We start from the raw sequence: 26,765 nt of genomic DNA on the forward strand, positions 1-26,765 counted from the left end.
GCTAAAACTTATTTGTTCATACATTTTCTGATATTTATAATGAAATATATCAGCATTTATAAAGTCTGCACAACTTTGTGTATCAAAATGTTCCCAATGAATTTCACCTGATGTTACCAAGCAAAATGAATGTGAAACATTTATTCAACGTGCAAGATAAATTAATGAATCTTAATATAATAAGATTTGAAAAATTCAGTATCATATTTTCTGATTCTATATTGCCACTAAACTGAAGTAACTACCACTTCCTGAGTTTTAGTTCCGTGCCAAATGAGAATGAGCACAGCTACCTGAAAACATTACTAAAATGTTTTCCTGAACTGAAGCTAGTTTTTAATAAGAAAATGCATTTTCTTTATATAAGTCATCTGAGTCACTTTATTTAATTATATTAGATAATTAGTTATGATAACATTTAATGTAATTGTGTTTATTTTAAATAAACCAATTCATTAAAATTTAAACTCTTAATTTTAATTTCTAATACAAAACATTGACACATATGACTCATATAAAAGAAAAATATTTGAGGTCTTCAATAATGTTTATGAATAGCATAAACAGTATAAATGGGGTCTGGAGGAGAAAAAGTTTGAGAACTTATGAAATAAGAACATATCTGCTTCACATGGTATTGGCAATTCGATATATGTTTATCATTGTATTTCAGTGATTGCCTTTGAAAACATTGGGAGAAATAATTTGAAATCCAATCAATTCTTTCCTTCCTTCCTTCCTTCCTTCCTTCCTTCCTTCCTTCTTCTCTTTCTCTATCATTCTTATGCCAAAAAAATAGAAATATACGCAATGTGAATAATATGAAGTCATCTTAATCCAACTTCAAAGCTTATTATTTTCCTCCATTACATAGATAACTTGTACTATTCTTGTTCTTCAAGTATAGAACTTTGGGATACTCAAACTAAGTTCAGATCAATTGATCCTTGGTAGTATTTCTACTTTCACCTTTCCAACCTATCAGTCATATCATCGGGTTTATAAACATGTAAGTGGCAAAAGTAAGCCACTAGTCATAGACATTTTCCTGATTTTGTATTTTTTTAGTCTTGGCCAAATAATCCCTCAGAGTTTTACAAGGTTTTTGATTTTTAAAAAAATGTTTTAGTTGTCTTCAGTGTAAGAATAATTGTAAATTATCCAGTCTTTGGTAAAAGCTGATGTTCTTAGTATTATGATTTAATTTATTTCACCTATTTATTGTACAGGTACCATAATACTGGTATAGTTTTCGAGGAGGTCTTTAGATTGAAGGAAGTAAAAATTGTAAAGCTTGAGTTTGTAATCAAATTGCATATACAAATTCCTTTTATTTAGAGAACTGTCATGGCTTTTTTATTAAAAGGGGCCTGTACCACACACAAAAATCTACAATATAGTAAGATAAATACTTCAACTTATTTGATCAATAAACACAAAGTCAAAATTTTTACAAGATATGAATGAATGTTGAATATATAGTGGCCTTTATCTTGCTATAAACTACCTGAACCTTTCATATGTTTGAAGAGAAACTAATGAAAAGCAATGTAAGCTCAGGTGCAAGAAAAAAAAACACAGATTGCAAAAGCCCTAAATTTCAACTGGTTAAGGTACTTTGAAATATCTTAAGTATAAGCAATACGAGAATGATTTCTTTCCCCTTAAGTTTCCCCAAGTGATTAAATAAACTAATTGCTTTCTTCTCCCTTGGTATAACCAGAATTCAAAAAGACAATTAAATCTTATGGAAAACAGAATATCTTAGGTTTGATAGTACATAAATGTACAGTTCACTTTAAACAGATTCAGATTGCATAAAAATTTTTCCATTGGAAAAGATGTCAGTGCAAGATTTAAATTTTACATTTTGAAAATTTAGTTTAATTTATACCTTTACATTGTCAAAGCATTTGAATTGACTCAATTATTTTGTATCTGTGTTGCAGAATTCATTGTCATATTAGTGCATAAAACAATTTCAGCAGCATAAACCTAAAATTAAGTAGACATATACATTACATGCTTTTCATTATTTTTAACCTAATTATCAGATAAATAGGTTAAGAATAATTCTCTTAAACAACCCGATTTGAACGCAACGTTACCAGTCGAAGTCTGTGCGTTGTTCACAGTACATAATCCGAAGGTATTGAGCATAGCCGCTGCAATTCTAATGGCCAGGAAAGTTTTATTTACCTATAGAAATTGCCCAAACGATAGCAATCTTCATGATGGCCTTAGTCCGCGAATTGAAACGGCTATGCTCAATAGGATTACGTATTGCTACATACCGATCCAGCGATATAGCGCAGAGGTGCATGATGGACGCTGTTGAAAATAACACATCCAAAGATATCCAGACGGGGCACAAATATCTAGGTAGTGGCCAGACATAGTCTGAAAGAGAAAAGAGAGAAGACAAGAATATGTCAACAAATCATAATCTCTAGTTTTAAATGATAGTCTACGTAGTTTTTCCTCCAATAAAGTTTTTAAACGAGGTCAAATTTGGCAAATGTTACTTTCCATAGTGATGATGATAAGGAGGATACCTCAATATCCACACGAACTTGCACTGAGATAAACATCACATTACATGAAATTAACCACCTTGGTGTGTATGTTTCAACAGCTTAGCACATTCACAATGTTGTGCAGCCACCTCTTGTCTCTAGCATGGCTCTGAAGCATGTCACCCCCTGAAAGGAAGCCACTTACTGGTTTCAACATCATTGTGCATTCTTTTTTTCGACCAGTGACAGTCTCTAATCTGATTTTTGCCTTTATTAATTTGCCAAATCTGTATGTTTCATATGAATAGAATTGTATGATTTGTGACATATTATGCCTCTTTTTCTTCACTTAGCACATAGTTTGGTTCACCCATTTGTAGTGTGCATAAGTACTTGATTTCTTTATTTGCATGATACTACAATCACTTCAAGTTCTTTGGATGCTCTTGCAATTAGCAAATTGAATAATTTTCTTAATTTCTTCTTATGGATTATTCATTGCTCTGCAAAGAACTACGTCTGATTCTGATGTGCTGATCTTGAACCCTGAAACCTTCCTGAGTTCATTAGTTAAATACATGTTTTTAATGTTTGATTTCTTTGTGGTTTTTCGCATGTAAGAGCATGTTATCTACAAATAGAGAATATTTGTTTCTTCCTCTCCAATTTTTCTCTTATTTCCTTTACTTGTCTAATGATTTTAAATAGAATTTCCAATACAATGTTGACCAGAAGAAGTGAAAATGAGCCTGCTACATTTTTTCCTTTGATGTTAGAGGGAAATTAGGTCATTTTCCACTGTTGATTATAATATAAGTTGTGGGTGTTTCATAATTGCCTTTTACGACGTGGTGGAAGTTTTCCTTCTATTCCTAGGTTAGTGACAGTTTTTAAATCATGAAAGATAATAAATTTTTCAAATGCTTTTCCTGTGCTAGCTGAATGACCATGTAATTTGTGCAGCTTTATTAATATGATCATTAATATGATAATCAGTATATTAATATGACACATTACATTGATTTGAATTTTTTACTTTTCACTAATATAAAGAAAACAGATCTCATATATTTCATAGATTCAACTCCAAAATAACCACGCTTCCCTCCTTCAACACCTCCTTTGATCCTTTCCTTGTTTTACTTTTGGCAATAATATAGATTCAGTTTACTTTATAACCACAAGCTTAATGTACCACTAACAACAATACTCAACAAGTGAAAAATAGACCACTGTTCCAAAGGAATATAGACAAAGGGTAAAAATAATAAATTATAATATATTACATTGATTTCTATGTTGAACCACACTTATATTTCTGATATAAGCTCAACTTGATTATAACATAAAATCTGATGCTGAATTTCATCTCTTAGTACTTTGCTGAGGATGTTTGTTTACATATTTCATAAGTGATACTGGCCTATTGTTTTTTCCTTGGGCTTTTGTCACTTGGCTTTGGTGTTGTGGTAAGGCTGATCTCCTGGAATGTGTTACACAGTGTTCCCTCGTCTTGTAGTTCTTGCAAGAGTTTGAAAAAGTTGGTGCTAACTTTTAAAAAATGTTTGGTAAACTTTACCAGTAAAATAATTTGGTCTTAATATTTCCCCATTGGTAGGTTTTAAATTACAAATTCAAATGCCTTTTTTTTGTTTAAAATCTCTGCACATTGGGTAGCTTTTGAGTTGCTAGGAATTTGTATTTGCAATAAGATGGGGGAAATGGTGGGAGTGGAACAAGGGGGAAAAGGAAGAAGAGAGGGAGGGGATATGTATACTTACAAAACCAAATCATGGGAAATAATAAAAACAAAAATTTTAAAAACTTTAACAAATAATGCAGCAAAAACATTTGGGCCAGTTCCCAAATGGGCATTATTTCTGGTCCTAGCTGCTCCACTTCCCATCCAACTTCCTGTTTATGGCCTTGGAAAGCAGTAAAGGATGGCCCAAAGTCTTGGAACCCCACACTCACATGGGAGACACAGAAGAAGCTCCTGGCTTCTGAGTTTGGATCAGCTCAGCTCTGGCCGTTGTGGCCATTTGAGGAGTGAATCAGCGGATAGAAGATGCTTCTGTCTCTTTCTCTATTCTTTCTGTAAATCAGTCTTCCATATATATATGTATATATATATATAATATACATATATATAAAGAAATGTAATTTAAAAAGTAGACTGATCAATAAAAATGGAATACTCAAACAAAAGGCAAAAAAAAAAAATCATGCTAGTTTAGAAAGAGGAAGCAAAGGAACAAATAGGAGCAAGGAGAAATTAGAAATAAAAGGGACTAGCACCGTGGCATTGTAAGTTAAGCCTCAGCCTGTAGCACAGGCATCCCATATGGTTCAAGTTGCTCCACTTCAAATCCAGCTTTTGCTAATGTGTAACAGAAGTTGGCCCAGCAACCATATGGGACACGCAAAGAAGCTCTCGGCTTTAGACTTGCCCAGCTCCAGCTCTTGTAGCTATTTATGGAGTGAACTAACAGAAGAGAGATTTCTCTCTGTGTGTCCCTTCCTCTCTCTGTGTGACTCTACCTTTCAAATAAAAGTAAATAAAAACTTCTTAAAAGGAAATAGGAAAGGCATACCATAAGTACAAACAAATCAACAATTATTTTTAAATGTCAATAATATAAAAACACTAATTTAAAACAAAGAGTTTAAAATGTTTCAGTTCAAAATAATATAATGCTAAATTTGTGCTGCAGGTAAGAAATTCTGCAGCATTAACATTTTATATAATAACATTGATTGATAGGTAGTTAAAAGGATGAAAATGTTTACCAGGCAAATATCAACCAAAAATTTCTAGAATTGCTACATAAATGTCAAATAAAGTTCAGCTAAAATATTTCCGGGGATGACAGGGAACATTTTCTGATTATAAATGTGTCAATTCATCAAGAAACCATGACAATCCCAAACATTCAGTACCTAATAATGGGGCTTCAAGTTTCACAAAGAGAAAAAATGATGCCATAGAGTAGACATCAAAACCACAGTCATAATTATACATTAAGATTACAACACTCTTTCTTCGTTAATTGGAAGAAACAGACATAAAATGGCCAAAGTTACAAGGGTATAGCATATAAATGCACATAATCTAACATTTATAAAATATACCAGTAACAGGACAATACATGATATTTTCAAGTGTTCATGGAATATTGAATTGTAAAAATAATATTAAGGACCATAAAATTATTCTTAAGAAATTAAATTACTGAGCTCATAATGCATGTTCCATAACTATAAAAATCAGTAACAAGTTGGTATGTTGAAAGTGTAAAAATGTGTATATTAATCATACGTGTGAATATTTCATGTTTCAAAGAGGAGGAATCAAGTGAAATGAGAAAACAACTTGAACTATGTGAAAATAAGGCATATAAAATGTGAATGGTGTGGTGAAAGAATACTCAGGTGAATTTTACAAGGTTTTGTTTTTTTTTTTTTACAAGGTTTTTTGTTTGTTTTATAATGTAGTAAGAAGTTTCTATTAACTAAGCATGGTGATAACAGAGCCCACTAGAAATTAGCAAATGACAAGTTCAGCGGCAATCCAATGAATCAAAACCCTGAGAGGAACTAATAGTTATTATTGTGAAACCTATCCATTAAATCCATAACTTGAATCTCCAGATTGAAGTCCTACATAAAGAATGGAAAATTAAATTATCACAAGAAATGAAAGCATACAAAAGCAAAAATATATTGAGAAAGTAAAATTCAATAAGATTAAATGCTGGTATTTTCTAAAAATCAATAAAATTGATGCACCTCCTAACAGATTGATCAAGAAATATATTTGTATAGCACAAATTACTAATACCAAGATTAATGAAGATATATCTGTATATACACTATAGACAGTTATAGGGAAATATTATTTTAAAAATCAGTCCATATATTTATATAGAATTTTGGAGTCCTTAGACATAAAAAAGAATATAAATATTGTGAATCCAAGTCCTGATTCAGCCTTTTCCTCACTCTGAGATGGCTCATTTGCCACTGCTGAAAAGTACCAAATCCATTGCTATTGACTGGAAATTTAATGCATATTTGAATGTGTAGTAAACAAAGACTTTTTATAATTTTAAGACTTTGGAAATGACCTGCTTAGCGTGAATGTAAAGTCAAATCTCTGGAAAGCTTGACAGCATCCAATTATTATTCAATTGGCATTGTTGACAGAACTGATCAGCAGTATCTGCTATAGATTAATCATCCCAAATACAAGGACTCTTCAGGCATTTCATGGAAAAGGCACACTGTGAAAAAACTACGTTTGTAATTCAAAATTTTTTACATCTAAATAACTCCATCTCCTAATTCAATTTTCCCACAAAAGTTCTGTGGTACTTTCATGTAGGTGCACAGTGAAATTTCAGCAGTCCACTGTGAAAACTAAAACTATAACAGCAAATTGTTTTTAAATCAGAATTTATTCTGCTTAAATGGCTTATGTTTATTCTGAGATGATACCACTCCTATAGAATCCAGAAATAGAACACCCTATTGGATTGTCTCGATTTTCCTTCTTTATTTTATTCCTGTGCTCATGGTTTTGAGAGGTAGGTCCTCCGATTATGTTGCCCTTGATTGAGTTTCCTGAATATGATTGCATCCCGCATCTGCCATCAATTATACTTCACGGATGTTGGGGTGATAGGGGAGACACTAAGTTTCTCACTTGGTTATCACACTGACCCCCCCTGTAATTTAATCTTGGGCAAAATTAGATTGTATTTTTACTCAAATGTCCTTCCAAATATCCTATTTTTTGTTTTGAGACTCATTTTTGTCATTTCTTCCTTTCAGGCTGTAAACCTTGCTTTTTTCTGCATTTAGGAGATGAACTCTCTCTCCCTATAGCTATTCTGTTTCTGGCTAGCTTTAACTAAGTAAGTCCAACTATTATGTCCAGTTGCTTGGTATAGTTGTGAGAGTAGAAATACAACTCTGGGGATATTATCTTTATGGCTTGTGTCTTCGCTGACCTTTGAGCCAGCTAATATGGCTCAATGCAGACCTAGTGGCCCTGAGCTGCTTAGGCACCCACTGAACCCTCTGAGCCAAGGAAGACGCTCTCAGTGCCTTTCGCACTAGTAAATACGTATTCCAGAGTGCCTTTCTAACGATGTACCTCAGCATCTTGCCTTCCTTGACACGCAGATTTTATGTCTCTTCAATGAAGGAGGCAGTTTTTCTGATGTTTGTCCTGACGAAGTAGGCTGGGAGATGGGACATCCTACATATGCAACCAGCCAGTGCCCTCTTAGTATGAAATAGGGAATTCCTGGCAGCACTATGCAGGATGTTCAACCTCCCTGCCCATGTGGAGATCAATTGCAGCACCATGAACTTCCACTCCCTGTTGAAGGCCTCATCGTTGATTGATCCAGCTTTGTGGTGTGGACGATGTCAGGAACGCTTCTTTCACCAGGTTTTTCTGTTGAGCCAGCCACAATTGCTGCCAGTTTGAATGATCTAGAAGCCTAGTAATTAGCAATTCACCTTTCTCCTAAGCCTAAATCCTGTATTTCAAAACCATCATTTGTCACCTACTTAAGCAAAAAGAAAAAAAAAACTTGACAGTTATGAATATCAAGACATTTTATGAGTTACAGATGCCCTTTGGGTCTTCTCTACCTGAAGGGCTTACCTCTGTCATTAATAGAAACAGAGGCTTCTTCCCCTACATTGGGACAAAGATTGAGGTGATACCCTGGATGAACTGTACACACATTTTTACATCAGTTATCCCACTTGAAATGAATTATCCAACATACATCACAAACTTAGTAACCCAAAATGCATATGTAACAGCATCATCCTGAGATTTTTAAAAGAAAGATGTAATATTTACTTATCCAAAAAGGCTGAATGACAGAGTGACACCTTCCCCTCACTGCCACACACATACATGGAAAGAGAGAAATTTCCCATCTTCTGATTCACTTCCCAAATGCCCACAGAATCTTGGGCAGGCTGAGCTGGGCAGAAGCCTGGAACCTGGAACTCCCTCTGTGTCTCTCACGTGGGTGTCAGGGGCCCAAGCACTTGAGTCATCTTTTGTTGTTCTCCAAATGCATTAGGAGGGTGCTATATTGGTAGCAGAGCTGTGACCCAGATCAGCACTCACATATGATACTGGCATCCCAAGTGGTGGCTTCACCCAGGATGTCACAATGCCAGCTCCATTCCTGAATTCTGAGGTGCTATGACTGTACAGTGTAACCCTCACATTCTGAAATAGGGAAACTTAACTAGAGACAGATTCTATCAATTTTTAAAATCAGTTATGCCATACATCCTGCTCATCTGAAGGTTCTTAACCTGAGGAATTTTTACCTATAAATATTTCTGAGTTCTTCCAACAGTTTGCATTTATGGGAATCAATATGATCTATAAACATCTTTTGAAAAACACCCTGGACTCCCTCCCCAACCCCCCAGGATGGTTTCACCACCTATCTTCCAGGAACTTTGCATTTGATTTCCTATAAAGCCAGTTCCTTTCAAGCTGACCTCAAGGCATTCCTTATAGTCACTTCATGATTTCCACTTCTCTGTTGATGCTTTTGTTTGGAGAAAATTTTATGGGCCTTAATTGCTGGGAATGGGATAAAGATGAAAAAGAGATAATGACTATATTTCTAATGCTCTCTTCCTAACTGAATCCATACTACTAAGGATTTCTGCTGTGTTTATACTTATGTTATTTTATCTTCTCACCAGTGAGGGTAAAGGAGTGACACAGGCAAGGGAATAAGGTATAACAATGACTTTAACCGTATGTATCTATTGGTTAGCTTTACTTTTGGCATTACTTTATCACACTGTATTACTACATGTGTCCTTTATTGAATGTTTTACTTTTTATTCATATATTTGAGAGGCAGAAAGAGGAGGAGACATCAAGTTCCCTTCCACTCATTTATTCCCACAACAACAGTGAGTCAGAGACTGAAATGCAAGACAGGAATCAATTCAGGTCTCCCATGCAGATGGCAGGAACTCAACTATTTGAGCCATCACTGCTGCTTCCCAGGGTCTATGTTAACAAAAGCCTGGAGTCAGGAACAGGGCCCAGTACCAAGCCCAGACACTTCAACACTGGAGTTTTAACTGCCTGGCCAAATATCTGCTTAAAATACTTTATTTTCAGAAGAAAAAAATAAATAAACCCACTCATCTGTCTCTTTGAAATAAAGTGATTTTTTAAAAGGTTTATTTATTGTTATTGCAAAATCAGATATACAGAGAGGAGGAGAGATAGAAAGATCTTCCATCTGCTGATTCACTCCCCAAGTGGCTGCAGCAGCAGGAGTTTAGCTGATCCAAAGCCAGTAGCCCAGAGCATCTTCCAGGTCTCCCATGTGGGTGCAGGGACCCAAGGCTTTGGGCTGTCCTCAACTGCTTTCCCAGGACACAAGCAGGGAGCTGGATGGAAGCAGGGTTGCCGGGATTAGAACCGGCTCCCATATGGGATCCTGGCTTATGCAAGAAGACTTTATCCACTTTATCCAGGCCAGGCCCACAAAGTGATTTTTTTTAAATTAACTTATATTTTAAATGATCTTAGTTGATTAGGGTCAAGGGCTACAGGAAAGTGGGTAATACCATTGTTTCCACACTAATATCATGTTCCCCCCTGTATCTGGGGTCAGGGAAGAAACAAAGGGAAAGCCCCACCTGGCCTCCCTCCCTTCCCAGGTCCCTGACATCAGGCATGTTCCAAGGGTCCTGCTCAAGCAGTTTTGATAGTTCAACAGGTCTGAATTGCTGCCAAGCTCGCTGTTCCAATTGCAATGAAAATTTCAGAATCCACTGGGTGAAATAGTCTCTTCATGGTTGGGTTTCTGAGATCAGCAGTTCAGTTGGAGGAATCTCCAAAGAAACTTCATCTGAGATGATCCCAAACCTGATTCTTGTGTGAATTTAAGCCAATAAAATCAAAAATAATTTTAAGAAGCCCAATTTGTATTCACGACTTCTCTAGGCTTGATGATGCTTATAGAATTTACATTTGCTACTCTCCTCAGTATTTGAAGGATTAGTAGCATGGGTACTCCATCACTCCAGTTTTCCCAAAACAAAATGGTAAATGCTCTTTTGAACAATTATGGTCAATGATTAATTCAATTTCTAATAAAGCATTCATAGATACTAAAATGAAGTTTTCATTAAAGATTAGTATTCTACCTAATGAAAGACTTATTTATGACCAAGTAAACCATCACACATTTTTCACAGGCCAATATTTCTAATTTCTCTTGATGAATTATTAGTTTCCATAAAATTTAATGGCATACATTGATTTCTTTAATACATTAAGCCAAAGACAGAATGGAACCTAGAAATCCAATTTTCATGGCAAAAGCTTGCCCAAGTGGTTGAGACATTGCCTGGCATGTCCTTAGCCTTTATTTCATCCTCTGAGTTTTAATCCTGATTCCAGCTTTTTGCTAATTCATATTCTTGGAGGTAACTTGAGATGGCTCAAGCACTGCCGGCCACCTCAGAGACCTGGATCGAGTTCTGGGCTCCTAGCTTTGTGCTGGCTCAGACCTGGGTTGTTATGGGCTCTGGGGAAGTGAAACTGAGAATGAGATCTCTCTCTGGTTATCTCTGTCTTGATATCTGTCTCTCTCTTTGTATTTCTATTGGATACAATAAGGAAAATTTTAAATTTATAGCATCAGTTCCCTTCTGTCTTAAATTAATCATACAAATAATATATATATACAATGTATTATGTAATTCTATATTATTATATAATATATAACTAATTATAATGTGTTAATGTTTATAAAACAGTCATACAAATCCAAATGTGTAGCTTTAGACTCCAGTATTCTAACCTTGTCAGGTATCAGGCAGACTCCTTAAAACATCAAATAACAACCATGCTATAAGACCACTTATAATAACACTTAATTCAAAGAAACAGTATTCACAGATTTAGTCAAATTACCTTAGAAAGTGTTGTTTGTGTGCTGGTCACCTCTAATCAAATCTTCTCTAGTTCCTAACGTTTTTGGTTACTTGTTGTAATCCCCCACTCCTTGGAAATACATTTGCCAATGAACCTGTGACTCTGACCTTGAATGACCCTGGGTTTCCCTTCTTTGATCCCACGGGTTAAAATCAATAACTGACTGCTTTCTGTTTACTTAATTCATTTACCTCCACATTGTTTTACTAAGTTATCATGTTTTTTACTTATTCACAATCCAGACAGTTCACTCCACAAGATTATGAAACTAGATTCAAAGTGACAATGAAATTTTGTTCAAAACAAATAGAAGCTCTTTCCAAATGGATCTAGGAAGTGACATTTCTATACATATACACATAGACAAATATACTTGTAAATACATATATATATGTGTGTGTGATAAGTTGTGCTTTAAAGTTAAGTTAGTACCACTTAAAAATAATTCTTGGTGCCACTATTGTGGCATACCAAGTTATCCCTCCAGCTGAGACTCCAGAATCCCATATGGGCAATGGTTTCATTCCTTGCTGCCCTTTCTTCCTTTCTTCCACTGGTACACTCCTTGCCAAATGGCCACAATGTTTGGAGCTGAGCTGATCTGAAGCCAAGTGCCAGAAATTTTTCCTGGTGTTGCAAATGGGTGCAGTGCCCAAGGACTTGCTCCATCCTCTGTTTGCTTTCCCAGGTCATAAACAGAGAGCTAGATCAGAAATGAAGCTGCCAGAACTAGAACCAGCACCCTTATGGGATGCCGGAGCTACAGGTAGAAGATTAGTCTGTTGAGTGCCTGTGTCAGCCACATTGCTCATCTTTCAAATCAGCTCATTGTTCAAGTGCCTAGGAAGGCAGTGGAAGAGTGCTCAAACATCCAAAGTTCGAGGCTCATGGCTTCAGCCTGGCTGTTGTAGTCATTTGAGGAGTGAACCAGTGGGAGAGATATGTTTCTCTTTTCCTCCATCACTTTAACTTTCAAATAAATAATCTTTTAAAAGATTATTTCTCTAAGACTCAAATTTCTTTTAAAAAATTATTTGTTTATTTGAAGGACAGAGTGACAGAGAAAAAGAGACAGAGATCCATCTTTGATCTGTTGTTTCATGTTCCAAATGGCCACACAGCTATAGCTAGGCCAAACCAACATCAGGAGCATGGAACTCCATCCAGGTTTCCCTAGTGGAGGCCTTTCCCTCTGTTTTCCCATATGGACTAGCAGAGAACTTGATTGGAAGTGGAGCCAGCAGGGTACAAACTGATACTTTTATGAGATGCCAGCATTGTAGGCAGCAGCTTAATCTACTGCAAGCAAACACCAGCCATTCAAATTTCTTTTAGAAATTGACAATGTGTTAATGTGTTTAAGGAGTCCAATATTAAAGAAATATTTATATTTTCTAACACAAGAGCTCTGAGTCAGAAAACTGAGACGGATAAAACTCATGTAGAGTTCCAGGATTAACATGATTCTGTCTTAGGCTCAGAAGTTGTCACAGATAGCACTAAGGCCATGTGTATTGTTATGAGGTTGGGTATTGAAAACTATTTCTTTTTCTTTTTTTTTAGATTTTAATTTTTTAGTTTCTTTTTATCGGAAAGTCAGATATACAGAGAGGAGGAGAGACAGAGAGGAAGATCGTTCATCTGATGATTCACTCCCCAAGTGAGCGCAATGGCCGGTGCTTCGCCGACTCGGAGCCAGGAGCCAGGAACTTCCTCCAGGTCACCCACGTGCATGCAGGGTCCCAAGGTCCTGAACCATCCTCGACTGCTTTCCCAGGTCACAAGCAGGGAGTTGGATGGGAAGTGGAGCAGCTGGGATTAGAACCAGTGCCCACATGGGATCCCAGTGTGTTCAAGGTGAGGACTTTAGTCACTAGGCCACCGTGCTGGGTTCAAAAATTATTTCAAACATGCAAAAAGTTACTGTTTCAGCTGTAATAGATAAACATATCTATAAGGATAGCAATGAGCTTTCTTGACTCTATTGAAAAATAATTTACAAATTAACAAAGTATCTCACCATGTCTTGAAGAAAATTACATGAGGAACCCAAATACTTAAAATGTAATCCCATCTAAGGTGCTGTTTTCAAAAGGGGTCAAAGCTTTTTCACTCAAATAGACAAACAGGCAGGCACGTGAATTCCATGCTACCCAAACATTCACTTTTCGTAAAGTGGTCTGGAAGCTTCCTTTTATCCCTAGTTCATTGTTTTTGAAATAAAAGGAGCTTATACTTTGTCTAATGATTTTTAGGTGTTGATTGAAAAAATCAGGTTCTTTCTGCCCTTTACTAACACAGTATTTTATAAGATGAATCAACCTTGCACTTCCAGTGTAACATCATTATCGCCTTAAATTCTTTTCATCTGTCAACCTTTTTCATTTAGTCAACCTTCTATTGAGGATTTTGGTAACTATATTAGTAATGGATATTACTTTGCAGTTTTCTTGTAAGTCTTTAGTTTTATATAAGGATTAATAGTGATATCATAAAAGGAATGGGAAGCATTTTCCCTTCTACTCTTTTTTGAAAAATGTTTTTGAAGGTTTATGTTAATTCTTCGCAGGAACCAGCCAACAGGTCCAATACTGATTATTCCCCTGGGATGAGGCTCTGAAGGACTGTGCTCTCATTCTCCTCTCTCCAGGAAATGTCAGGATGCTGGCTTTTCCTGTGATTGCAAAGTGATTTGTGATACTGCCTTGGAGCTACAGCGGCCAATGGGATTAGAACAAGTATAAACACCAGACAGACTGCTGTTCTGACCAACATCTGGACACTTTTGTTCAGTAATCACACCTTGGATCACTACAAGCCCTTTGTTGATTTCTTGAGTCCCCCCAAAATTCATTACAACAAGCTATGTAAATTTCCACCTGATTTTGTAAGTTCTCAAGCCTTCTTTATAAAATGTGTTATATATTTTATAGTATTTCAAATTTATTAATAATTATGTCAAATATTATAAGTCAGTCTTTTTCTTAATGCTTTAATTCTGCCTTTATTTACATTTGTGGCAATTATCTTAGCCAAGTCCAAATTACATCTATAAAAATAATTGTTTAGTTATTGTTATCAATGCAAATAGAGCTTTATACATTATATAGTTTGGAATATATTTAAAAAGGACATTTCTTAAGATGGTCAAATAGGGTGAAGACAGGGTTAAGTTAAGGATTAGTTGAGGAGAAGCATAGCGGATATAATCCCAGGTTATAGGACAGGACAGGCCAATGGCAGAGGGACACGTGGAGACCCAGGGATGTGAGAAAATAACAATTGGAGTGGTACTGAAGTGAACAGACATCCCAGCAACACTTGGAGCACAATTATATTAAATATATTGTGAAAATAGGATGTTGAACTTCATCATTGTCCATGTCTATGTCATGATACATTTAAATAACAGAATGATGGACTTGTGACTGTTGCTAAAGAAATCTGCTATTATACTAATGTGGGGGAAAACAGAGAGGAGATGGAAATCTGCATGTAGAACTATCATTAAAAATGAAAATAAAGTTAAAAATGGAGAAAGAAAGAAGGGGCGTTTCTTGAGGGCTATTGAAGTGGTATAGCTGGCTAAGCCTCTGCCTGTGGTGCTGGCATCCCATATAGGTGCTGGTTCGAGTCCCGGCTGTTCTACTTCCTATTCAGATGGCTGTTACTGGCCTGGAAAAGCAGTGAAAGATGGCCCAACTCCTTGGGCTCCTGCACCCATAAAACAGACCTGGAAAAAGTTCCTGGCTCATGGTTTCAGTGCAGCCCAGTAGTGGCTTCACCTGCTCCACCACAACCCAGCCCGAAGTATTTACTAGGAATATTAACTGGATTTTATTAAGTGGTTTTCAATGTATCAGCATGAAGCATACATTTTGTTTGTTTAGCCTACTAAAACCATTAATTTATATTCATTGTGCTATATATGTATATTTGTGATATACAACTTACAGTGTATATAATCATGGATTCATAATATATGAAGTTACTCTCTAATTTAATTATTATCTAAAACTAAAATTGCAGTAGCTAAGTATTTTTTTTAGGAGATATTAGATTATCTCATTCATACTTCACAATATCCTTACAAAGTAGATGCAAGGTGAAGATAAAAGAAAATTATTAAAAAGCCATTGATACTCTGTGAGATTAATGTTGCAATGTAGCTGATAATTTAGATTCAAATATGTATCCAATTACCCATCTAGCTATATCCATCTTCCATCTATTATATGTCTGTATCCATGTATGTATTTATCTTCAAAGCTATGTTTTCATCCTTTTTTTTTCAACTTGTATCCAGTGAGAATTAGTATATATCAGTAACCAGGAGCTCAATGTATTGTGGAAACACAGGCAGAGGAGGTGGGTTCATTCCCCAAATGTCCACAATGGCTAGACCAGATCTGAGCTGATCTGAACCTGGAGGCTGGGAGCTTCCTTTAAGTCTTCCATATGGGTGCGGGGGCTCAAGGACATGGACCAGACTCTGCTGCTTTTCCAGGCCATAAGTAGAGATCTAGATGGAAGTGGAGCAGCTGAGACTAGAACCGCTGCCCACAGAAGATGCTGGCACAAGCAGACTGAAGATTAGTCTATTGAGCCACCACACCAACCCCCTGTAGACTTTCTAAAGTTACAACTTAGCTTAGCAATTTAAAATGAACTCATAGCTCAGAATAACATGTTAGTACTTACACATCCCATGATGTCATAATTCATGTCATTATTGACATCATCAACCCCACCCAGAACCTGACCAAGGAGAGACAGACCAGTGGTATAGAAAGGTGCTCCTCAACTGACTTTTGCTCACTCCACCTGGGCTGTTCAAGAACTGGACTGCCTATATAGGCTCCTGGAGTCTAATGTTTCCAGTGTCCTTTAGACAAAAATGATCCTTGGCTGACTAAAACCATTACTGCCATCCTCCTGGAAGCAGATCATTTACTTTTACCTTGTCCCTGAATCCTCTACATCACCACTTTAACATTTGTGCTTTATCTTCTCTTGACTAAAATCCAGCATTATCAAAGATACACAATGTGACATTGCAGCAGTATCCTGGGGATTATCCATTTAATCCAACTTTGAACTGTGCTTCGAAACTCTTCTATTTTGTTTTAACATGTGCCAATAGACTCCAAGATAGGAACTGGAATTCCATCATGGCTGGCTTATTCACCTCGGGGAGATAATTATGAAGATATTAATGAACCTTCTCTATCAAATTATCATCAGAAATTTCCAAGTCTTTATTTCCTGAGTGCAATTCTCACATTATTTAATCACCAAGGGAATACTTTTAAGTGCCTCCATGTAGCAATGAAGGCAATTGTGAAATACATTTTTGATGTATTTGAGTTCTTTCTAACAAATTTAGTAAATTTTGGGGTGGTGAGACTGTTGTAATGACTGCCGATCATTTAATTATATGTAATTACAGCTTATTTTTCTTCATAAGCCTATATGATATTTTAATATCAATTAATCATAATCTAAGTATGAATGGAACCATTTTCTGGTAGACATATGCAAATCCTTGTTACATTGTTTGATATTTTTGCCTCCATTAAACAAAATCTCTACTATATAGCATAATAATCTATAATCTGATATTACTCAGAGGAAAATTTTAAAAAATCACTATCTATGCTACTTCAGTTTATCACTAGGTTCTCTGAGATTAAAAAGTGGATCTTGTTATCAGTCTGCCTCAATATTCTGGTTCTTTCTGAGCCATTGGAAATGTTCTCAGAGAATGTAGTCTGCATTTTATAACATGATTTATTAAGTGTACAACTCATATGGTTGATGGGGGAAATAAAATGGGGCTAATCAGGGAAGGAGCCACAGAATTTTATGCAGCTACTCCTCCCAATAATGCTTTTTTTTCTACTGAGAAACAATTTAGGTATCTATCTATCTATCTATCTATCTATCTATCTATCTATCTATATATCATTTTAAAAGGAGCAAAAGGGAAGAGAGTGAGACCAAAAATATCTCAAAAAGTATGGCTGAAGAAAGCAATAGGGAGAGGTGGCACCAGGAAAACACACACACACACACACACACACACACACACACACACACACACACACACACTTATTTTCTATTCTGACTAAGCATTTAGAAAAATACTGACACAAGGGTCTGGCTGGCTAAAGTTCTCGCCTTGCATGCACTAGCATCCCATATGGGTGCTGGTTCATGTTATGGCAGCCCCACTTCCCATCCAGCTCCCTGCTTGTGGCCTGGGAAAGCAGCAGAGAATGGCCCACAGCCTTGGGACCCTGCACCCAAATGGGAGACCCAGAAGAAGGTCCAGGCTCCTGGCTTCGGACTGGCTATTGTGTCCACTTGGGGTGTCGATCAACAGACGAAGATCTTCCTCTCTGTCTCTCCTCTCAGTATATGTATATCTCACTTTCCAATAAAAATAAATAAGTCTTTTTTTTTAAAGTCTTTTTAAAAATAGAAAATAGAATATTGACACAAAACACTTGATTCTGACACCCTACCTGGGGATTCCTTCAGGGCTGGTAGAGAAGGCTAGAGGACTCCTGCACATGCTTGGGTATTGGGTGGACAAACAAGTAGTGCCCCAAGCCAGCAAGCTGACATGGGTGAGGAAACCAATGTACGTGTTAAGTTCCAGGTTGGTTGGTGGGTAGTGTTGGCATGGTGTGCTGGTGGAGTGGAGCTGGGGCCTTTTGCATGCCGTTGGGTTCGGGGTGGGTGAGCAGGGCTGCAGGGCAGCACACCATCCCAACAGATGACTGGGATAAGGAACCCATGTCTTCACAGGTGTGGGGGCTGTGAATGATTGCTCAGGGAAGAGGGTATGGAATGTGTGAGAGGGGGACCATTGAGGGAGTGTGTTATAGGTGAGGAATGGCTTCTGGGGGCTTTCCACTGATAAGGCCACTGCATTTTCAGATAAGCAAGGGAGTTGAGACTGAATGGCTTGGAGGATGGAATCTGGAGGCCCTTCCTGGGTTATACCAATGCACACACCCATGTGGGAAACCTGAGTTGGGTTAACAATGACCACTGCTCACTGGTGCACATGAAAACTAAGGCTGGGGGACCTGCCTGGCAAGGCTAGACCATAGTACCTGCCAGTGAGTGTCAGGGCAGAGGGTGGGCCATGCTATGCTGGGACTTGACATTAACTAACAGATGAGAGAAATGGGTCTGGAGAGAGTTTCTATGGAGGATATTTGGGTTTGCCCTTGTAGAACTGCAATATCAGCTAGTTTTCTAGAGCTGGGAGTGGTGAAGGGCCAAACAAGGCATGACCATGGAGCTCACCAACATTTATGGGAACTGGAGTTGGGAGCAAGCTGGAACGGTCCAGGTTGTAGCACCCATAGGCCTATCCAAGAATTGGATATGGGTCAAGCCAGGCCACAACATCCACCAGCACACACAACAGCCAACAATGGGGAATGGGGGCACACTGTGCCAGGAAAGGGCCTAGTACTCGCTGCCTTATGTGAGATTTGGGTCTGGGTCTGAGTCTGGGAGTGGGCCTGATGTTTGAACTTGGGGAACTCCCCTTGTGGGCTGTAGCTTTTACTGGTGAGTATGTGAGTCAGAAATGGGTGTAGGCCAGGCTGGGCAATGCTGCTCCACTTGTCGACAGTGTATCGATTGGTACTGGGGGAGGAAGGGTAGACTGGGAAGAGCCAGGACAAAGCCATAGCATATTGCCATGCACAGGAGCCAGGATGGGATGTGAACCATGCTGGGCTAGGTTATCACATCACCCATTCACATGAAAGCCAGAGATTGGGGTATGTAAGGCAGGTCTAGGCTGGAGGAGGGCAGGGCAAGCCAGGCTGTAGCATCTGATGGCAAATGGCAAGATGGGGGCTGGGCTATGACCTACTGGATCAGGGCAACCACTGGCATGTACAAGAATAGAGGGTGGGTGAAGCTGTGTAGTGGTATCTCATTGGAGGGGATGATATCCTGCCAGCTCTACTTTCAGACCAAGGATTGTCTCCCAATGAAATTGTTGAATTTATCTGGACAATAAGATGCTGGACGCTATGCATGGTCCATGACCACAATGAAGGAATCATGACTGGTTATGATCTATACTACTGTAACAATATGGAGGAATTCAACATGGGGGAGGGGTTGGGGAGGAGTTGGAGGAATCTGAGAGCCTATGAAACTGTGTCATCAAATGAAAAAAAAAAGTTAGAGGGTGGGAGTAGACCTTGTTGGAAGATAATTGGATGCCCTGGCTGGGCTGTGGTTCCCACTGGTGAGCACTAGAGCTGGAATGGGGGTGGCAAACTAGGCTGGATATGGCTGCAATATGTCTCTCCGTGGGTGTGTACTGCAATATATTTCTTCATGGAGTGTGCCAGACTTGGCTAGGCTCTGTCACTTGCTGTTGCTCTTGAGAGCCAGAGTGGGTGTAAGACAGGTTAGGCTAGATTTCAGCACCTTCGGAACCACATCAGAACTGGATATCTGGGTGTGCCAGGCTGGGCTGGAATATAGTATCCACTGTTAAGTGCCGGAATGGGTATAGATTGGTTGGCCAAGTCAGGCTGGGCTAACCACCCATTGGTGTGCAAGAGATCTGTGGCTGGGAGCTGACCTGATAAAGGAACTTGGGAATCCTCTCTGTCCCTGCTGTTGAGCACAAGAACCTAGGATGGGAGCAACCCAAACCAGCCTAGGTTATAGTACCTGCTGGCATACACGTGGGTCAGGTCTCAGGGGCAGGCTTTACTGGGCCAGTTCATAGTACCCACTGGCTGATATGAGAACCAGGACAGCGTGTGGGATAAGCCTGGCTGGGTCACAACACCAGTCAGTTCACATTAGGGGCAGGACTAGGGACTAGCTGAGCTGGGCTAGGTTTCACCAGCATGATCTGATGGTGGGCGGAGGCAGGACCAAGCCAGGCTTGAGCACAAGCTGGCAAATGCCAAGCTGAGGCAAGCCTTGCCAGACTGGGCCACAGCACCCACCGGCACATGTAAGACCCAAGGTGAAGTGTGCCAAACTGGGGGACTGCAGGGGCTCCTCTATTGGACCACCGTTCCTGTTGGTGAGTGTGCGAGCTAAGACTGGGACGGACCAGGTTGGACAGGGCTACAGATCCATTGGGTTAAGGGGAGAGCCAAGTTGAGCTAAGTGACCACATCCTCTGAAGCATGCATGAGGCAGAGTAATTATAGGCTCACTGGCTTATTGCAGCATCAGCTAGCAAGAGCCAGGACTGGGGGAAAATCCTGTCAGACTAGACCACAAAGCCACCTGTAAAGTGCAAAATTTGGAGCGGGGAGTGGGCCTAGTAAGAAAACTGTGGGCACCTTCCTGATGGGTTGTACATTCCCCCAGTGAGCATGTGAACTAGGGCTGGGGGAAGGCCTGTCTGGACAGGCAGTGGCACCTGCTGGCATGAGTGTGAGTCGGACAGTGGTGTTGGCTGGGCTAAGCTAGTCTGCAGCACTCATTGGTATATATGTAGATGAATGGAATGTGGGACAGACTGGACCAGTCTGGTACACATCAGCATGTGCAGAAACTGGGGCTGGAAGCGGGAGCCTGAGGTGGGCGGAGGGGGGGAGCGGGTTGGAGAATCGTTCTGACTGGGCTGTGTTTCCTGCTGCTGTGTGTAAGGGCCGAGTGTGTTTTGGGCAGGGTTAGGTTGGGCTGCAACATCCATTGGTTGGCCTATGAGATGCAGCTGGGGACAGAATTGATGGTATTGTAGACTGTGTGTGGCTGAAAGATTGAGTCCGACTCTACAACGACTGTCACACATAGGAGTCAAGTCTGGGGTCATCTCAGGCAAGGTTTCTTTGAGAAACACCCCCCACACACATACAATGGACTGTTGGACTCAAAACTCCAGCCATGGGGAAAATTGCAGGAGCTGTGATCTGACTGTGGAGTGCATGTGTCAGAACTGGGTCTCCTTGGTTGCTGAAGCCTGTGCAGTGGCCAGCATGTTCAGATGCACACGGGGGATATGGCAGCTCATTGATGCCTGCAGAGGATGTCTAATACCATGGTAGAGATATTTTGGTTAACATGGGAATGCAAACCCACATTAGCCAGCCTCCCCCCGCCCCATTACACATGTTTAAGAGTTAACGTTGAACTTGAAGTACTCCATGGCTTCCAAGTTTATACTGAGCCATGGTACCTAGAATGTAGAAGTTTGCTAGCATTACTATGTCACATTTTGTCCATTTTATTGATTTATCATCTACTCAATGTGATTTTTATATGAATTGATTTTAAAAATGAATGTCCATTAGGATATGTCATTTAATCACTTTGGGGGGAGGGGTAGAAATTTTTCTGATTTTCTAATGTGATGGAAACCTTGATTCAAACTTGAAATCCAAGCAAATTTCAAAGCAACATGATGGAGACAGATACATAGTTACACTGATGGGTTGACTATGATACTGTATCACAAATGAAATTAAAGGAGGCAACAGAAGTTGGCTGGGGAGGCAAGCTGCATATTTACAGGTTGAGAAAAAGATTGTCCATATAACAATATTTGAGAATCCAGCAAGAATGAACCAAAAAAATCCCCAAAAATACGACTACAGAATAAAATAGAAAAATCATGACATCCCAAGGGATAACATGCCATAAACGTAAAAGAAAAAAAAAAAAAAGCCTCATTTAATACGGTTGCATCTATGGTGAATTCAGTTTCTATCGTGCTTGTTTCCTCTACGTTGATAACATCCAATCTTCAGACTCCCCAGACCCTGATGAACTTTTTTACTTTGACATATTTTTTCCCTCAAACAGGTAAGTCTTTCTCTTGGCATAAAACTCAAGAATATCTGAAGACAAAAGAATCAAAGTGTGGACAAATCCAGTGGCCTGGATTTAGAATTGGGTGTCATCAATACGTGGTAACAGAAAATATGAAAAGGTTGCATTGCCTGGGGAAAGAAATTAGGAGAAGCAGACCCCAGACCAAGGATTCCATAGCTTTTTGAATTATTTTCTTCCTGAAATATATGTTAACCCAACAAGTCTCTGTGAATCCCAGCTGAAGGCATTAGAGCGGCCACTAGCATAGGATACAATAAGGCGTAAGACTAGCTTATTTGTCACTTAAGATCACTGAAAATTAATCACCATTCTAGAATTTTCTGGTGAAGTCGTCATTTCAAAATTAAACAAGTTATTACTACTCCCTTTCTAAGAAGTATATAAAAAGGTGACTGTAGAGTCCATACACAAATACAGAAGAGTATAGTTTCTTGACTATTGTAAAGCTTTGAAGAACCAGAATATAATTATAGAAATTATAGATATTTTTTAACATTAGCTCAGTTTGGAGGGAAGTGTTTCTAAGTTATTTTTATTCCTCTTACCTCAAGAACCATAGGGAGGAAATATAAGTATCGACTCCTTCAGTTAATAACCCCATTATTTATTAATATTTGCTAGTTCAGCATTCTATGTCTTATACTATGCTATACTTGATATAATGAAAAGTTTTCAAAAACTTTGAGGCAAATGATATAATAAAAAATCTGCATTAGTTTCAAAACTTTTTACAACAAAATGCTTATTTCTCCATTTAATCTTTCCATAAACTTTCCAAAATACTCTTATAGCATAATAAATGTGGACTTTTGATTGACTAACCAGACCTAAGTTTGAGATACAGTATCACTAGCTTGATTGTCACCATCTTCAGGAAGAGTGGACTGAAACTCTTCCCCTTCCCCTTGTGGGAAATGTGTGTTCACATCTGTTGTAAATCAATCCTTGCAATTAATACCAAATGCAGTCAAATGATTTGCCATGTGATAGGACATCTGACATAGAGGTTGAGATATTGGACCCCCAATATCTGAGTATGATACCCATATCAAAATATCTAGGCTTGATTCCTGACCTTAGCTCTCTAACTTTCTTTCAATGTGGACTACAGGAGGCAGACTTCTTGTCCTAGGAACTGAGTTCCTGTTCCTGTTGGACTACATTCCTGGTTGCTGGCTTTGCTAGATCCAAGACTCAGCCCAGCCTCAGAAACTGTGGCATTTGTGAAATGAACTAGGGAATAGGAGCTCTGTCTGTTTCTCCCTCACAAATAAATAAGTAAACATAGATAAAATAAATTGAACAGCTACTGTGTCCATTTCTTACATAACAACTGAAGATGAAAAAGCATGTTAACCATTATTTCTCAAGCACCCAAGAATGAGTCCAACATGATCTAGGTGCCCTTTAACATATTTTAAAAGACAGATGAATAGAGAATAATTAAATGACCTTGATTTAGATTTTCCTTAAACAAAGACTTAAACACTTTTCAGATATATGTATAAAAGAAGCTAAACCAGAAAATTGAAAAGGTACAGATATTATTTTGAACCTTAACTCAATGACACATGTAGAGTAACTTCATTCTGTAATACTTTCCTTGTCACAAGGACTATATAATAGTTTGGATTTGATTAAGACAGAGGCGTTTATACCAATGAACTTGACTCTTTGGAAATGTTTAACAATATTTCTGAGAAAAAGTTGAGTTGTGAAACTCTATGGCACATTCTAAGATAATCGCACTTTTTTTCATATTTTATTAGCTCATATTTCCAATACAAATGTCAGGAAACAGCGCAGAAACTTGGTGTAAAAGCTGTGGGTCTTGCTTTACAATTTCCCATCATGATGTCTGATCATATCATTAGACCAAACTTTAAAGCCAGCTTCTATGGACCTTTATTTCCCTGGGCAAAATACTCAGATAGCTGGCACTAAAATTGCATGTGAATACACCATAGCAAGTGCTCTATAGCTTCCATAAACTCTTTTATTAATGTTATTGATTCCAAAATTACGAAGCCCTATTAATTGAATTTATTAGGCAGCTCTTTGGGGGGCCTGGCATAAGACATTTCATAAGTCATTGTTTTGGAGAGGATTCTTTGTGTTCCCATTGCACTATTCCTTTCATCAAAGATAATTGCTTTATAGTTTGAAAAATGCATCAAAATTTGGAAAATTGTAGCTGTTATTTAAGATTAAAATGAAGTAACTGAAATTTCATTAAGGTCTTCTTGACAATGAAGTTCTTGGATGATTAGAATTTGTCAACTTCCATTAGGGAGCTGATATTTAACTTTATGAGATCCAACTCATAAACTTGGGGAAATCTACATAGATTATACTGTGCTGGTGAATATGTCACTACAATGGTTAATGATAATTCAGTAAAGTTACCCTTGATTGGAACTTGTCACAATGTATCTGGATGTCATGTCTGTCTGCATTAAACATGATCTTGCAATCCTCTTTACCCTTAGATTCCATGCAATTTAATACTTACATCTTTGATGCATCGATGATAAACTTTGGGGAGATACCATCAATGATTCTACATGGGACGTCTGATATGGTCTAAATAGGTGTTTTTAAATATGTTGGAGTAAATGCTCTAGGCCCAGGCAACATTTGAAAAGCCAGAGGAATAATATTAGTACAAACAATACTTCAAGGTAGGAATTAAAACAAACAAAAAAAAACCTTTGTAATTTAAATATTTTTATTCTTTTCAACAAGTACTACTTTGAGGGACTATTGGATTTACAGATCATGCCAGCACGTTGAAACTATCAAATGGATGACATAAATTACAGTAATATGGGGCAGTGTTGTGGCACAGTGGGTTTACCCACACCGGCATGCCTTATTGGAATGCTGGTCCAAGACATGGCTGCTCTGCTTCTGATCCAGCTTCCTGCTAATGCACATGGAAAGTGGCAGAAGATGGCCCAAGTACTTTGGCTCCTGCCACCCATGGGTAAGTCTTAGAATCCTGGGCTGATAGAGTACTGGCTTAAGATCTCTAGCTTCAGCCTCTGCAGCTACTTGGGGAAAGAATGAACCCATAGATTGGAAATCTCTCAATCTCTCTCTCTCTCTCTCTCTCCTTCACTTTTGAGTTAAAATAAACTTTGAAATAAATAATGCTAATAAATGCCATACAGCTCACTCTACTGTAACTTATTTTAATACTTTGAGTATCATTAGTGAACCAAGCAGAAATTTCTTATTTATAAAATATCATTGTGACAAAAAATTAACACATTGAAAATAGAGTTGAAAGTTTGCTCTTCCTTGAGTTTCACTAGACGCAACACTGAACTTCAGGAAAATGCTGCTTGAATTTGATAATGTGTCAATGGATATTTTTCTGGCCAGTAATCCTCAGTCATTCCTCCATTCTCTTACTTCACATTGTACTTTGCACTCATTGTACATTTGTCTTTGACTGCTTAGTATGTCTCATAAAGCTCTGTGTCACTTGTGTTTGACATATATAGATAGATAGATAGATAGATAGATAGATAGACATATATATATACACTGGCACCATGTATATAATTCTTTAAATTCAGGTAAATAACTTTATCAAAGTACTTTTTTCAGTAATTAACTGTTTAATTCTCACAAGCGCTTACTAATGTTTTAGGGGTCAATAACTTAGAAATATAAAGCAGATTTGTGAAGAATGAGAAAGGTTTTTTTCACTGCTATATCTTTATTATGATGCAGCGCAACCCACTAAGTAGTGGGTTTTTGCCTTTATTTCCTTCTTTCTCCTCCTTTCCAGTTCTTATTCTGAATGTATACATCAATGTGATGTCTAGTAGCCCCACTGTGGTGTGGATACTAGATTTTGTTACTTCAGTGTTTTAGTACCCATTATCCAATCTTTATCCACTCCCCTCCCTCCTGACTCTAGAAATCACAGTAAATTCAAAGGAACTATTTTATAACTTCTACCTATGAGAGAGGACATGAGGTATGTGCCTTTGTGTGGCTGGCTTATTTCACTTAAAATAATGCTCTCCAGTTCCACCTAGTTTGCTGTATATTGTGGAATTTTCTTTATTGCTGAACAACGTTCTATTGTGTATAGATACTATATTTTCTTTTCCATTAATCTGTCTATAGACACCTACACCGATTTCATATTTTGACGTGAATAGTGCTGTAATAAACATAGGAATGCAGATATCTCTTTCATATGTTAATTTTACTTCCTTTGGCTATACACACACAAGGGAGATAGTTGAGTCATCCTGGAGATCTATTTTTACCTTTTTGAGGAACCTGTGTACAGTTTTCTGCAATGGCTGTACTCATTTTCATTAAACCAAGTATGTGCAAGTGCTCCCTTTTCTCAACACCACCAACGCTTGATA

General features: G+C 38.1%; 1 protein-coding gene across 2 annotated transcripts in view; it reads right to left on the reverse strand.

The window, feature by feature from the left end:
- The window catches only part of HTR2C (5-hydroxytryptamine receptor 2C), a 195,531-nt gene that overhangs the window by 19,444 nt on the left and 149,322 nt on the right, over positions 1-26,765 (reverse strand). Inside the window, exon 6 of one of the 2 annotated variants that reach the window (XM_040999740.1) lies at positions 2,200-2,400. In XM_040999740.1, the coding sequence (XP_040855674.1) occupies positions 2,200-2,400 (201 nt within the window). The remainder of the gene's footprint in view (positions 1-2,199; positions 2,401-26,765) is intronic. The other variant, XM_040999741.1, reaches the window with a different exon arrangement.

Source organism: Ochotona curzoniae, unplaced genomic scaffold, assembly GCF_017591425.1.
Source record: "Ochotona curzoniae isolate NIBS_2020 unplaced genomic scaffold, NIBS_Ocur_1.0 scaffold_1852, whole genome shotgun sequence".
In the NCBI taxonomy this organism is placed as follows: domain Eukaryota; kingdom Metazoa; phylum Chordata; class Mammalia; order Lagomorpha; family Ochotonidae; genus Ochotona; species Ochotona curzoniae.